Source organism: Phytophthora infestans, genomic scaffold (assembly GCF_000142945.1).
Source record: "Phytophthora infestans T30-4 supercont1.65 genomic scaffold, whole genome shotgun sequence".
NCBI classification, from domain to species: Eukaryota; Oomycota; class Peronosporomycetes; order Peronosporales; family Peronosporaceae; genus Phytophthora; species Phytophthora infestans.
Genome location: NW_003303694.1, coordinates 408,594 through 423,798, shown reverse-complemented (window position 1 = coordinate 423,798; position 15,205 = coordinate 408,594). Strand labels below are relative to the sequence as shown.

Sequence of the window (15,205 nt, the reverse complement as noted above, 5' to 3'; positions counted from 1 at the left end):
ACGATTATAAGTATGGACTCAATAGAAATGATTAGAAAGCCGATGTCTGTACTCCAGTTCGCCCTTAGTTTTCTGATCGCAAACGTCTTCTTCTTCTTGTCCACGACCAAGACACAAGTATTTTATCTGCAAATGTTTCAAGTTTCAATAACAGACCATTACCGTTATGCTACCACATAATGAAACAGCTCATACTGAGACCGACTGTCTTCGATTAGACCAGATTGGATTCAACTGGATCATTTAACCCCGACCGAACCCGACAGAACCCGACTGAGGCCAGCTATACCTGTGCCAAGCAAATCTTTGCACGAGATGCCGTGACCGCTTACTCGAGGCTTAGACGTTGTACTTGCCGTGATGCGTGCTGACGAATGTCTTAGCATACTGAATCTAGGTCTGAGGGATCTTGACCGCCTTCGAGTGCTTCTTGTCAATTCATGCGTTGCACTCAGTCGCTGTAGTATTTATACGAGACTTGAAGGCCTAAAACACGTAACTAAATAGCGCCGTTTGTAGACGAATGAGCAAACAATAATGAAAACACCAAATCGGTTGGCTACCGTACCTGGAATGACTGGACCTCGAAGACAGCCACGTATGCCTCAAAGGCCTCCCAAGCCGAAAACTGCATATTCTGCAGCGAAGGGGCTACCACACAAAACGATCCTCAGCTCCCGCTGCTTGTTATCTCCAGCCCTTCTCCGCTACTCGCACCCTCTTTCGACTCTTCCGTCGATTGGCCTTCAATCAAAGGCGCCAAAAGTGGTATTGGCTGCCCGACATCGTCCCGGAAGACGTCCGATGCACCGCTCTCGCTGTCGTCGGTGTCCCATACAACCAGAGGGCGCTTGCTCGCGCCGCGTGCTCGCTGGTATCCTCCAAGGACAAAACGTGAAACAGGGCCCTAATGGCAAACATATGTACTTGGTTTTGTATCGGAAAACAACTGTTTTGTCAAAAGCGATTATTTTTTTTAACCTTTTTTGTCAATTTATGAGCTTTCTTTTAACCAAAACTATTGGTGCAGCTGTGTTCAGCAAGTTCTTAGCTTTCGATTGGCCCATTCACGTCCAAATCGGAGCAATATAAAAAAACTAGCGTTAGAGAACTTTAGTTTCTGGAATTACTCAGGCTTTGGAATAAGAGTTTTCTTCGTCCAGAAATTTATTCCAGTGGAATCCACTGGAATAAAGTAAAGGAATATCGATCGGTAATCTATCCGTCATTTATTTAGATTTTATCCAGATAATCGTTATTCCAAGCCTTACGTTATTCCAGAAACTAAAGTTCTCTATTAATGCTTTTAAGGCCAGCAGCCACTGAAGACAAACGTCCAAGCGCTAGTTTAGATAGGCAGACCTCGTAGTAGGCGTGGGGTAAAGTAATTGCTACCAAAAGACTTTCACCAAGAGTGTGTTGCCATTCGTATACGAACTGTATACATCGTCCGGTTATGCGTTTGTGTTCTTATTCGTCACCTACTGTATGAGATTCTAAGCGACAGTAAAACAGCCAATTGTTCATCGTACCGTGACATTCGATAAACATGTCGGTGTCCGACAGCGCAGTGGAGACCCCGACGATGGAGACACATAGCCCCGGGAGTAACTACCACCGCATTGACCTGCGTACGACTGATCCAACGGAGTTGAGCGGCGCCAGCTCACCTGGGACCAGCTCACTCAAGCGCTTCGCATGCCAATTCGACCCAGGCTCCAAAAACGGGCGTGTGCTAGTGCTGCTGTTCGATCGCAACGGAGATTCCGAGTTTAAGGAAATGAGCAGGTTGGACGTCCTGCGGATGACTCAGCAGGCAGCTTTGCCCAGAGAGGAGGACCCTGAAGAAGTCGGTGAGGTTGCGGACGTCGCGGGGCTACCACTGCGGCGGCTGGGCAGTTTGGGTGTTAAGGGCCGGCGTGCCAGTATGAACATAATGCGAGGAGAAGGCGGAGGGCCCGATGGACCTAATTACGCCACAGTCTGTGACGTTCAGGTGCGTCTTGGAGGCTGTCGAGAGACTTGAGCAACACTTATGTGGCCTACCATTGCTTTAGCGCGTTCATGCACGAGACATTCGACGGATGGAGAACGCCTTTTCCGTGTCGAATGAGCCAGCGATTATTATTCGAAAGCAGGCGATTCTGATCAGTGCCGGTACGAAGAGTGACTGTAAAAAGTTTGGAGATTTGGTTGGTGCTGATCGATGCTGTTGTTTCCTGTAGACCCGTTGCGCGCGATCGTGATGCGAGACGTGTGTCTTGTGTACGTACCTGATGGAGCTGACAGTCTTCTGTCTATTCTCAAAGAGCAATTTACTCAAACTGCTCGAGAGAATGCAGAAGACCCGTACGAGTTCAGGTCAGAGCAAGCAGCTAACGACATTATAGCAATGGACTGTAAAACTGAGATATGTGGTTGTATGTTCTGCAGGGCACTAGAGGCGCTGCTAGCGACGCTAGCCAGATACTTCCAGGCCGACTACGAGAAACTCTCGCCCATCGTGATCTCAGCGCTGGATCGATTGGTGCAAGGAAACCTGCACTCACGAGAGCTCGAGACACTGCGCGAGTTCAAGAACACAATGAACGAGTTCGAGTCGCAAGTGGATGGAGTACGTCGTGTGTTGATGGAGCTGCTAGACAATGAGGAAGATCTGCGCTTGCTGTACCTCACGAAGCTGCACGAAGAGCCTTCGCTTCTCACGGATCTCTACAGCTTCGATTCAGAGGAAGCGGAAGTGCTGATCGAGAATTACTTGCAAGATATCTTCTCCACACGCACGAAGGCGGACTTGATGCAGCAACGTATTACGAATACGGAAAGCTTAGTCATGCTGAAGCTCGACTCGATGCGAAACTACTTGCTCCGAGTCGACCTCATCTTCTCTCTCGTTACCATCAGCCTGTCAGTGGGCACGCTACTTGCTGGAGTGTTCGGTATGAATCTGGCATCAGGCGTTGAGGAGGCCTGGGGCTGGTTCTGGGGAGTTGCGATCACTTGTGTGGTAGTCTTCATAGTGATCACAGCTATCGGCATTTTGTTCTTCAGACAGAAAGGGGTTCTGCAACTATGAGAACATCTTTTCAATAAACTCTTGCTGCTAGACGGTGTACAAAGCAGAGTTTATTGATCTGGCAGAAGAAAAGAGCGCTTCACCCTTTGCTAAGGTGGCTACTTCTTCTCGAATCTCACAGCACCAAGTGTGAACTGCTCCTGGCTGCCCTTGGCCAATATCTCGCCGAGCTTCGTGCCGATAAGATGGTGGTTGGTAATCTTGATATCGCGCTGCTTGCGAGGACGATTCTTCTTCTTGTCCTCCTTGAGACGGCGCTTCATCTGGCGACGGTTTGCGTCAACCTTTGCTTGCGTTGTCAGGCCAGCTTGGACCAGTTTCTTCTCGAACTCGGCACGATCTGTAGGCCATGTCCGCAGAGTGTCGCGCCACAGCTGACGGATATCATTCGTGCAGCCTGCAGCAAATGATACAACACTCATCAGCTTCTTTGTACATGTGAACAAAACGTCATAGGATTTCGTACCGTGCTTCACCATCTGAAATTTGGGGCCTCGTTTGGGTAGCAGGTCCCAGCGATCGCTACTAGCGATATTCCTCCTCTTGGCGTCCGGGAAAGGGACGTCTAAAGGAAGATGATCCTTGTCAAACTTGAACATGTACCTGCAGCAACAGATTAGGATATAATATTTAAAGGAAAGCTAGCAGGCAACGTACTTGATTTTCTTTGACACGTTTAAGTCACGTGTTGACGAAACACTCTTCGTCGCCATGCCAGCAAAAGGAGCAGGACGCGTTGTGCTCGAGCTCTAAATGTCATTGACAGCAGCATTTTTCCAGTCAGTATAGAGGAACAGTACACGAACATGACACTGTTCAGCACCTTGACAGCAGCTGAGACGCGGAACCAGTTGTCTCCAACGCGGAATGCGTCACCACGACGGATTTCGTCGGTAGTGTCGTGGCTGGAATGAACCAAGTAGCTGCCAGCTTCGACCGTAGCAACACCAGAGAGATCCACGAGGTAGGGAGATCCGCGCGAATAGTACACCTCCGCGCCCTTATCCGCGTTCTTTAAGCAAATGATCTCTCCTGTGCGTGTCAACTCCTTCAAGTCGTCCTCCACGTTGACGTAGCAGTCGATCAAGTCTTCGATTGGCATCCCCTCAGGAATCTACAGCAACAACAAGACAGTCTAATTAGCCTTTACTAGCAGATAAATAGCTGTAGAAGTATCAACTCACTCGATCAAGGATTTTAAGCAACTGCATGCGATTCTTGATGTCATATTTGGCCTGCAAACACACACAGTAGATGCAAACTCTCAGCCAGGACCACGTTATGAGTATTTCACTCGATTTTCTATATCGCACCTGGTAGGCATACTGATCTCCTTGCAGTCGAACTTTTGGGTTGTTCTTGAGTCGTTGCTCCACTTGGTCGTCCATGGTGAGGTCCTAACAGAATCCCCAGCAGTCAGTGCAACTCTGCCACCATGTTATCAAGGAGATTGCTGCTACATACGACGCCTGTGTGCTTGAATATGTCGGTCACAGACACAGGCTTGTGCATGGGGACTTTCCGCAGGAACTCGAGGATCTTGTAGACCTTAGCGCCGTCATTTTTGGGCACGGACGACGCGTCCACTACCACAAGACACAAGGATTTAGTCTCCCAACTTTGCCACAGCTGCAACGCAATAGCGCAGATTATAGTGACGAACCTTGAGAGACCACTGTCTCCTTCACCGACTTGGTGGGGGCAACGGCGGGCGCAGCCTCCGCCACCTGCTGCGACCCATACGCCAAGTTTCTCCACATTTTGTCAGCAGTCAAATTGTCGAGTGAGCAATAGTGAGCATAGTGACGTAGTGTCATTCAGAAGAGGGAAAGCTGCTCGTATGGAGACAGACCGACCCAAGAAGGAGACTCTGGCGGACCTGGTGCTCGAGTTCCTTGAGGCTGCTGTGCACGAGTTTCTGTGCGTTAAATGGGATATTTCATCTGGCTGTTGGTGGTGTGCTCAAAATCTCAAGTGCAAGTTGAATTGTTGGCGTTTGACGCTGTTGTAGGTTCACGTGGCAAGTGTATCCCAAAGGTGGGTGTCCTAGCCAATACTGTAGCTGTGTGAATGACTATTTACTTTGCCGCTGTACTGCTGAGTAGACTCTTTTGAGAAGCGCGTGCTGTACGATGTCCCGATCCACATGAGCCGCCACCCGCTGCTGTGCGAATACATCCACTCCATGTTGACCGGATGTCGCACGTGGCTGGTAAAAGGAGAATTGGAGAAGCTCTGCGTGGTCCTTCTCTCTAAGGATGGAAGAACGACCGAGACGCTTGTGATCGAGCCTGGGTGGAGTGAAACGTTCACTGAAGAAGCAGGAAATGAAGAGGACTATCGGCTTCCGCTAGTGCAGCTTGAAGAAGCTCTCCGAGCAGGAATGGTGGCATTAGTGGCTGCTGCAGCCTCAAATAAAGGCGAACAAACAGCCAGCAATAAGCCGCATACGTTTCGAATTCTGGCACAGACAGTGGAAGACGCTACTTGCCGAGGAACTGCCATCAATGACGACACTGTCAGCAACTCATGGGTGCTGGCAGATCCTTTCTGGTGCGAGGACCAGAAGAAGCAGAAGGGCATTTTCCCAGTCAAATCCATCCACGCAGACGCTTTCCCTATCCGCCTCAACCTGTACATAGAGAAGCAGGAACCAGAGTCAGCGATGATCGATAAGCTGTAGCCATTCTAACAATGCACCTTACACTTCAAGAGGATGGCATGCCCCAGGATTTGTGCTACGTTATAACGCCATATTTTCGATTTGACTTGATACCACTATGAAATGGATTTGAATCCAGTTTTCGCGCCGTCCATACAAAACCACAGAGAAAGACTCTGCAAACATGGTGCGCCTCGGACTGTCGGACAGCATGCGCTCTACCGCGTCCGTCGAGGACACGGAACCTCTGCACGTAGCATCGCACCGTCGTCCACCACGTCAACCATGTGCAGCGTCGACAGCAGCAGCAACAGGGCTGTCCATCCAACAGCAGACGGAGTCGAAGGCATCGTCTTTCGCGCTCAGTTGGCTGTTGCGCGCTCTACTAGGCGGCGTATTGGCGATCTTTTTGCTTTCTAGCGGCATTAACGTGCTGAAATTGGCTGTTCGCACCTCTGGGATCAGCAATGTACAGACCAGAGCGCAATTTGAACGGTTAGAGAGGAGCTTTGAGCTGCTGGGCAGGGACACTACGAGACTACAGGCGACGGCCGGCAATTTCCTGCAGATCTGCCAGAAGGCGCAAGTGGCAGCCTCGACGAGGACAAGAATGCTGCAGAACATGGCTCAGAGTAGATTTAACGAGCAGACAAAGACGCACATTGAGGAGCACGAACAGGTTATGAAGGAGGTGATGCAGTACTACGCGCAGCAAGAGCAACAGGTGCTGGAGGCGAGTGATCGACTCATGAAGTTGAATGTCACACTGCCCGTGCACATCGCAGCGAGAAAAGTGCCCGAGACCTGGCTGCAGGACGAGCAGAAATACGATGGAGACGCCCGTGACCAACTGGCTGGGACGATGGAAGGGCTCTTAGCGAAGACGCTGGGCCAAGAAGGTAATTACCAGCGCGTGAGTGTAGAGAGCGTCTCAATTCAGAGAACAGAGAAGCTTGAACGCAGCAGCCAACAGATGAGAGCTGAACCTTCTCGCTCGTACGCGCCATTCTTCTTCTACATCGTCGTGCTATGTGCCTCTGCTACGTATCTGTGGAATGCCGTCTCGGATACGAGGAATAAGGAACTGCCAGAAGACAAGTGGGCATGGTCACCAGTGCCAAAGGTTCTAATTCGGTTGAAAGCGTTGGTGGGATCAGTCGTGGTACGTTCGAATCAACGCTGCGTGGGGTGTTATCGTAGCATCATTCACTTGGCTGTTTCTTATCAGGTCATTGACGATCTGCGAACGCCTGACAGCAAAGACGACAAAGCGTTCCCCGAGCACATCGAGCTCTCATAGTTAGTTCACGTCAAGTATTTACGTCACATCAAGACAGAAGACCCGTGTGTTTATTGAAGTCCTGAATGCAAAGCGCAATCCTGTCCTTGTGGGCAGCCTTACGCTGTTTCAAACGACTTAATTCCGTGGTGTATTGGCAAACCCTTGCCTTCTGCCTTCGGTGTCGTTGGAGGTCCTTGCCCGCAGATTGCTCGTCGAATGAGCTCCTTCTTCCGCTCAAATGAGGTTCGCACACTGGCAGGTGTATCGGAGATGTAGTCCGTAAGCATGTAAACGATAAGGAAGGCGGCGTGCTCCAATATCAACGCGACGATAAAGCGAGAAGAAATGCTTAGACAAGAAAAGTCGGGACCCATACTGAAAACGACAAGTCAGACGGTGGGGGGGGGAGAAAAAAAAAACAAGGAGACAGCGCGAAACAAACCTGAAGTCATTGCCATTAAATCGCTCTAGAGCGATGCATTCCGACATGAAGTACTCGAGCTCACCGGTGCTCACGCAAATCAGCCCCACGACCACGAAGATGGCCAAAAACAACGTGATAAAGAGCATCTTTTCCCACTGTCCGATACTGTTCGCCTTCCTTGGAACTGGTCGTCGACGCAGTAAAACGAGCTTGTAGAACGCGTTTTGGATGTGAATGACATTATTTGCGAATGCTGCCATTGCGCAGAATGGCCAAACAGCCGAGAACATGACGACGTATCCCTGATTGTGTTTAAACAACAAGGGAGATTAGCAACACGACAGAGCGAAGATGAGGGTCAACGCACGTATTGGATGACCATGCGCAGGTAGTCGGGCTGTCAAATACATGATAAAACAGGTTTTAGATATCATATAACTATTGTAAATCATGCCGTCCACTTACGAATGCGTTATACAGCGGCAATTGGCTTTCTTCAAGCACATCATCGGCTGTCATGAAGTCTGAATATAAAGTCAGAAAGAAATGTTCTCGAGCACAAACGCAACTCTAATGAGGCACGCACACTTCTCGTTTTCGAAGCCTTCCAGAGTGGGGATCGATACTCCCAGTGCGTCTTCAAGGTACGGGATTCGAATCGGTGTCATCATTTGAAGCTACGGTATCACACAAGGTTAGCTACCATCTATCTACTGTAGAGTTCTAAAAGCGTTGCTGCTTACCTCAATTTTTGTTTTAAAAGCTAGCGAACGCGACGAAGGCGACTGCGATAGATTGCTGGGGATATTCTCAAACGACGAGTGATACTCTGATAGTGCAAGAAGTGTCTCCGCTGGATTGGCTTTCATGATCTTTTTCGCCAATTTGGAAGCTCTCAGTTTCTCTCGTCGGAAAATAATTGGCAACGACGTGTCAATTAAGAGATTCAGCGCTTGAGTGATGAGTAGTGGGGTAACAAATGCCGTCGACATGTCGATAATGCCACCTTGCCACTCCACCGTCAGTTTGGTGTATTTGAGGTTGGCTGACAACCACGTTTCCACTTCGTCGCCAAAAGGAATGATCACGAACGAGATCAACATAAACCACAGGAAGAAGGAGATCCAGTTAATAGCAAACAGCCGATTGACCATCGTTCGCTGGAAATGCGCGTCCATGACGTGATTCTCTCGCGTCACGAAGAATCGAATCAGCTTCACACTCAGCAAGTAAACGACGATGTCGAGCGAGACTCCAAGTAAAATACCTTGTGCGAAAATGTAAAACCACCTCCCCGTAAACAGAATGGGTCTCTCAGTGTTGAAACACGATAGGAAGGCAACACATTCAGGGCATTTACTGCACACAGGAGCCATCATAGCAGCTGTATACCATTGAACGAAGAAGGCAGTCCCCACGACGTACGTAGCGATGAACAGTGCGAATACCATGAATGTTTGCAGATATGCTGGAATCCGACACAGTGGATTGTAGTAAGGCTCACGGAATAGCACAATTCCGTGAGAATCCACTACGTCGCGATAGCCTTGAGGCTTGAAAGTAGCGTTTGGGTAGTCGGCTTCCTTGAATAATCTCAAATTCCACGCATCGTTCAGCAAGTTGTTCTGTCTCGCCCACGCTTTTAGAAACACGGTGCCCCAGATTGTCACCGTGCCAAACCCGAAGATGCACAGCGCCCTCATATACGCACCTGCTCCTACCCATCTGCAGGAAACGTACACTGTACATCCTACAAGAGCAGGAACCAACAGGCATTTGGTGTAGACAAACAAGAAGCTGAAGTAGAAGGCCACTCGCTCGCCGTAGTAGTAACGCAGTTCGTTCGTGATCTCGGTGGACTTCCACCACCAGTGACCGCACTTGGCCAAGAGCTTGCTATCGGCGTAGCGATTGTGGAGCGGGAAACACGCCATGATGATCGAATCATTGCGATTGAGCTCTTCAAACGAGATATTGGCACCTGGAGGATTCAGCTCACCCACATTGGCTGTGGATGTAATGATACGAGCGATGGTCTGGATCCGTTCCGCAGGAGTGAACTTCTCATCGTCAACTTCCACCTTTTTGACGCTTTCGTATTCTGCTTCTTTGGTGGGGGATTCCACGTCCCCAATGTTGCTGGACGCGATGAGTTCTTCGATTTCGGAGGGGACTTCACCCACAGCTCCGATCTGCAGCCATCGTTCCAGCGCCAAGCGACTTTTCTCCGTTTGCAGTCTTGAACGAGATGGTCGTAGTAGCAGCACTAGATACTTGCGAGAATACAAAGTGCTTGAAAGAACAAAGACCTCGAAGCCTGCGTTGATGCAGCGACCGAGCACCTCCATCTGTCGCTTACCCACTGCGTCCAGTCCGTTTCGAGCAAGAATGCGCGGCGTAGTCGGTTTGTTATGTAAGATCAAAGCGAATTCGTATTTCATGCGGTAGTCTACAGCTGGAACACTTGGTATGACATTGCCATGTCGAGGAGACCAGACACGAGGCGTGGCGTTCTTCGACTTTGCTGTCGGTGACGTATACCGAGGTGACTTTGCAGTCGGTGACGTATACCGAGGTGACGGTAAAGTGCCTCCGAAGCCAGTGGAAGGGGCTAAGTGCTGCACCAGATACTCTAGAGATCGAGTATACGTGCGTTGGCGATAGTTAGGCCCCGAGTCGAGAAGCTGCGAATCGGCTAACCCAGCATAACTCTTGACACGTCGATGACGGCTGTGACTGGAAAGTTTTCTCCCTTCGTCCGTCTCCTCGGCAGTATCATCTCTGCTTGACGTCGACTCGGTTACCGCATCGCTCGAGAACGAATGCGTGAATACATTAAGACGAAAATCCGCTCGTGGGTCAGTACGACGATGGCGAATCACCGATGGTAGCGTCCCTGTTTCACCCCCAGTATTAGCCTGAGTTGTTGATGGTTGACGTAGGCCCCGCTGCTCATCGAAGTTGGAGCTCCATAGTCGTTGCAGGCCAGACTTGTCTGCAGCCGGACTTTTGCCTGGCATGGCCTTCCGTTAGCCAGCGCTCGGCAACTACCACGTTCACTTCAACTTCGACGGTTGTGCATGAAAGGACGCGTCGTTTCGCGTCCCATTGCACAGCAACACGAAGAGACTTGACGCAATAGTTTGCTACCAATAGTTTGCTACCAACAACGATTATGGACCCACAGAACGCTGAGGCTGGCGAGGCCTACCTCAACTCCATGGGCTTCCGATCACTCATTGAGTGGATGACTGCGGAAGCGCTACTGTCCAGACCTGATGATCCACTCACGTTCCTCCAGGCTCTACTACAGGAAAAGATAGGAGATGTATGCCATCAAATCACACCCCTTAATTGGCTCTAGCCTCACCGATGGGTATCTGACTTGCTAGAGAAAGAGTGGCGAGAAGTTTCAACCCGAACACACGCTGGCCTACATCAAGCAATGCTACGCCGCAGCAAGGTCTTAGCTCACAGTGGTTTGTCCTTAGATTGATCATACATAACACTCAGCGTTCTGGTGATGTAGCGCTTCAGCTGATGAGAATGGTCGCATTCTGGTCAAGCCCCGAAAGTTTGCGTACGTTTTGCATGCATCTGGCTTTCTGCTTTGACTCACAAAAAGTGAACTGTCAGACCCCCTCCACCTGTACCCAATACGTTGGCCCCACAACATGGCAATGACCCAGCGCTGGTTCATCGATTATCCAAGATGGAGCAAGTTATTCAGGCTTGCCGCGTAATCGGCTCTGAGCTGGACCCCATGGAAGGTTTGTTTGCATCGAGTTGACTGAACTAACATGTAAAACGTGTGAATACCGCGTCATTAACACCTACACAACTTCGCAGCAACCAAGATTATTATCAAGCAAGCATGCGCGGTGTTGAATGCGGAGAGAGCGACACTTTTCATTTATGTAAAACACTTTTTGCATTTATCCACATCGTTTCGACAGTGTATTTCTTACAAAAAAATCTTGCGATTTCTTAAAAAAAGGAGCGAGCAACGGATATGCTCGTTCTCAAGGTGTCCGAGGGTGCCACGGATATTCACGTTCCATTCGGAAAGGTAACAGAGCTCGATCAATCGTGACATTGGTGAGTAGAATTGTTAACTAACCATAGCTTGGTCTCGGTGAGTAGGGAATTGCTGGTACCGTGGCTGCGACTGGCAAATCCATGAACATCTCGGACGCATATACAGACCCGAATTTTGACTCACAGTACGACCAGCGCAATGGTTACCAGACCCGGTCAATGCTGTGTGTACCGGTTCGCAACGGTGCCAACCACATTGTTGGAGTCATGCAGGTTCTCAACAAAATCTCCGTCGACAAGAAGGCGAGTTTTTGTGACGAAGATGAGGAATTCCTGGCAATCCTAGCAGCGCAAGCAGGCGTGGCACTCAGCAACGCGGATACGCACACGGACGCATGCATTGCGCGTGAAAGAGTCAAAGACGTGCTGAGTATCGTGCAGGATATGCACCGTGATCTGGGCTTCATCTCGCTCATGTTCACCATTTCTACACGCGTCCAGAAGTTCGTCAACTCAGATCGCTGCACGCTGTACATTGTGGATCGTGCCAAGAATGAGCTCTGGACTTTGCAGGGAGAGGTGAATATCCGTGTGCCATTAAACCAAGGTATTGCGGGTGCAGTAGCGTTGAATAACGAAGCGATCAACCTTGAGAATGCCTATGACGACCCGCGTTTCAACAAGGATTTCGACCAAAAGCTCGGGTACCAGACACGAAGCGTGCTCGCTATGCCTCTCCGCAACGGATCGTACGAAGTCATTGCAGTCGTTCAGCTGATCAACAAGCTGGACGCAAGTGGTGTGTTCTCCACGGACGATGAAGAGCTTCTAGGCACCTTCTTGCAGATCGCCGGGCCCATCCTTTTCAACTCGCACTCGCACCTCAAAATTTCGTCATCGCAAAACAAAGAAGAGGTCGGGACAGAGTTTACGGGGAAGAGTACACGCGGAGGACAAGAGATAGCGGAGATGAACGTCATTTCAGAGAACGATGAAGAGGAAGCGTAAATACAGCCTCAGAGATTGGAAAATCTATTGGCAGCGATTTTTACTGAAAAATACCACTGCAGTTTGCATTGCAATAGTTCATCATCATACACTAGTTATTGAATCAGCGATCAAAGCTGCAGTTAAGTATTGTCATATTTCCTGCTTTGCAAGACACAGAAATATAACTTGACGTTAAGGGAGAAAAAATAGGACGACAAGTTAGAGTCTTGGCTTGGTAGCAATACGATCATTTACAAGATCTTCCTTCTAGGGACATAAAAACCCTTACGACCTCTATCCGGGGTATATTCATTTAATCGTTGTCCAACAGGACGCTCAAGTGTGTCACTAATAACAGACCATTTTTGTGCTTTGTCCTTTTTAAATTCTAGGGCAAAAAAAAATATAACCCCTTGGACGCGGAGGGTTGTAATATGGTCTTATGCTGTTCAGAACAGCATAACAATTACTTAGATTCACTATGCCACGAAATCCGCAAAAGCGTATCCACGCCCCTTCCCATAAATTGATCGACTGTTATTGGTCCACGTGTACAAATCCAGCAATTAATTTGGGTCATGAAACAGGTGGCTTGATGTACCGCGCGTAAAGAGCAGACTCTCATATTTTGGAAAAAAATGAATTTTGGTTCCCTTTGCCGCTTTCGCGCCAAGCCACTCATTCTTCGTTTTTGCCAAGTCAAGCGCAAGAATGACTTACTTTATGGATTTCAAGTCAGTATGGCCACTTCTACGAAAGGAGGGTTGGACGTGGAAGCCTGCAGCCGGCATCCAGATCCAGTACGTTACCTTTTTGTCTACTTTGTTGCACCACACTAATGTACTAACTTGCATAAATGCGTGTAGTCACAACTACCTGAAACCAGGAAGCAAAGTTAGGGGAGGTAAACGCGGCACGGACTATTTCAACGGCGAGGATGAGCTACTGGCGTATGTGCGTCGCGATACAGAGCTGCGCGCGCAGCTTAACACGCGAACGTATCGGGGCGCCCGCCTTCTCAAGCGAGTAAGTAGTATCTTGCTGTTACTATGTGTTTACAAAAGTGACTTATTGTTTGTATTGAAATTTAGTCCAAAGCACTATAGGCGCTGCTGCGTCAGACTCTCCCACTCCAGTGCCTGATCCGCCCGAAATCGAGGCTGCAATTGCACCAAAGAGAGATGCTCCTGCGTCAGGTAAAGCGCCGGCGAAGAAACGCGTGAAACAGACATCTACAGAGCAGAAGACCGCAAAGCCTTCTTCAAAGAAGACGAAGAAGATGACGAAGAAGCAGCTTGACAAAGAAGCAGCAGATCGCCGTCGAGAGCTCTCGTCGTTCGGTAGAGTGTGGGGAGGCGAAAACGCCCAAGGTACCGCTTCGTTTCAGTGCTGGTGCCTATAAAGATCTAACTAGGTATTTGTAGCAAACGATGGACTTCGTGCAGACCCCCCTCAGACAAATCAAGAACCTGGTTTCATGAGCACTGACAAGAATGGTATAAGAACCCGATAATATGCTGACGTTATGCTAAGCTGACACTATTGATGATGCCAATAAATCTCCAGTCGGACATATAAATGGTGATGTGGATTCAGTCATCGCCGATAGCAGCGATGGCGAAAACAGTGAGTACAATTTCGATGAGAGTGATGGGGATGATTCTGAGTCTGAAGGTGATACTGGCGACACGACCCGAGACGACGACGGAGTGACGATTCCGCCTGCAACAGTCAGTTCTTCTCAATTTCGAGGAATCGAATTCGGTGATGGAAGCCACTGATCCAAACCTCGTATTGGGAGAAGATGAAGATTTTCTAGATTCGGACGGAGAAGGGAGTGATGATTTGGTGGAGACCGCTGAAACATTTGTGGATGAAAATTCCAGCGAGAGTGAAGATACAAACGAGTCAGTCGCACAAGAGGTCAGTCGTATGATCGGCCTTATGAAGCCAGCTGAAATTGATGATATGCGGTTGCGCGTTCAAGGTGTGTATTGTTTTTTTTGTCGTGGAGCCAAGGAGAGTTTATCTAACGGACATTATGCTGACAGGGTCGTCTGAGATTTATGACACCACTCAGCTTGCTGCCATGGCACAAGAGGGCTGGACTGTTCTACCGGACGATGCAACAACGCCTGTCACTAATGATGCTGGTGTAGACAACATGTACGACGGGTACTGTGGACCCTCACAAGGCGTCATAGCTGCTTCACAGTCACCTATCGACCTCTTCTACTATTTCCTGCCCAAATCGTTCTGGCGGCATGTTGCAAGCGAATCTAACCGGTATTGGAAGCAAACGCTTGAAGCACGCCTCGAGAAAATGGTACAGCAAGAAGGGAAGGTGATGCACCGGCTTCAAAAGAGTAGAGAAAAACTGAGAAAGCGCCTGATGAAATTTGATAAGATTCTGCCGCACGAAGTTGTTCAATGGGTTGGGCTGATGTTGGCCCATGCCTTGAGTCCTCAAAAGTCGTTTGAGATGCACTGGAATATGGCCGAGGATGGCCTAATTCCTGCAGGAACATTTGGAAAAGCTATGTCTCGAGACCGTTTTCGGCTCATTACCAGATTTCTGCATTTTACTGACAACGAAGATCCTGCGGCTTCGAGTGATAGGGGCTGGAAAATTCGTTCGGTGTTGGCAACGGTGGAAACCACATTCAAGGAGGGGTATGTCTTGGGTTCAAGAGTGGCTGTTGATGAAGGTATGTTACCTTCGTTCAATCGGCG

General features: G+C 49.2%; 5 protein-coding genes across 5 annotated transcripts; 3 read left to right on the top strand and 2 right to left on the bottom strand.

Moving 5' to 3' along the window:
- Positions 1–1,585: 1,585 nt before the first annotated feature.
- On the top strand, positions 1,586–3,076 carry PITG_17979 (CorA Metal Ion Transporter (MIT) Family; the record flags this gene model as incomplete). The annotated part of the gene is made up of 4 exons (XM_002997864.1): positions 1,586–1,996; positions 2,058–2,157; positions 2,226–2,361; positions 2,434–3,076. 4 exons carry the CDS (start codon positions 1,586–1,588, stop codon positions 3,074–3,076), a joined length of 1,290 nt encoding a protein of 429 aa, XP_002997910.1.
- A 28-nt stretch (positions 3,077–3,104) lies between these two features.
- Positions 3,105–4,839, bottom strand: PITG_17978 (uncharacterized protein; the record flags this gene model as incomplete). Its single annotated transcript, XM_002997863.1, has 8 exons — positions 3,105–3,473; positions 3,543–3,679; positions 3,734–3,825; positions 3,900–4,190; positions 4,261–4,311; positions 4,390–4,473; positions 4,541–4,662; positions 4,740–4,839. The coding sequence occupies 8 exons, from the start codon at positions 4,834–4,836 to the stop codon at positions 3,175–3,177; spliced, it is 1,173 nt and encodes a 390-aa protein (XP_002997909.1).
- Positions 4,840–4,905: 66 nt separating this feature from the next.
- Positions 4,906–5,793, top strand: PITG_17977 (uncharacterized protein; the record flags this gene model as incomplete). Its single annotated transcript, XM_002997862.1, has 2 exons — positions 4,906–5,113; positions 5,182–5,793. One exon carries the CDS (start codon positions 5,223–5,225, stop codon positions 5,757–5,759), a length of 537 nt encoding a protein of 178 aa, XP_002997908.1.
- A 1,343-nt stretch (positions 5,794–7,136) lies between these two features.
- On the bottom strand, positions 7,137–10,464 carry PITG_17976 (uncharacterized protein; the record flags this gene model as incomplete). The annotated part of the gene is made up of 8 exons (XM_002997861.1): positions 7,137–7,395; positions 7,463–7,746; positions 7,812–7,841; positions 7,910–7,968; positions 8,031–8,121; positions 8,188–9,504; positions 9,571–10,192; positions 10,235–10,464. The coding sequence occupies 8 exons, from the start codon at positions 10,462–10,464 to the stop codon at positions 7,137–7,139; spliced, it is 2,892 nt and encodes a 963-aa protein (XP_002997907.1).
- A 155-nt stretch (positions 10,465–10,619) lies between these two features.
- Positions 10,620–12,490, top strand: PITG_17975 (dual 3',5'-cyclic-AMP and-GMP phosphodiesterase, putative; the record flags this gene model as incomplete). The annotated part of the gene is made up of 6 exons (XM_002997860.1): positions 10,620–10,772; positions 10,837–10,907; positions 10,974–11,024; positions 11,081–11,214; positions 11,294–11,361; positions 11,588–12,490. The coding sequence occupies 6 exons, from the start codon at positions 10,620–10,622 to the stop codon at positions 12,488–12,490; spliced, it is 1,380 nt and encodes a 459-aa protein (XP_002997906.1).
- Positions 12,491–15,205: the final 2,715 nt, after the last annotated feature.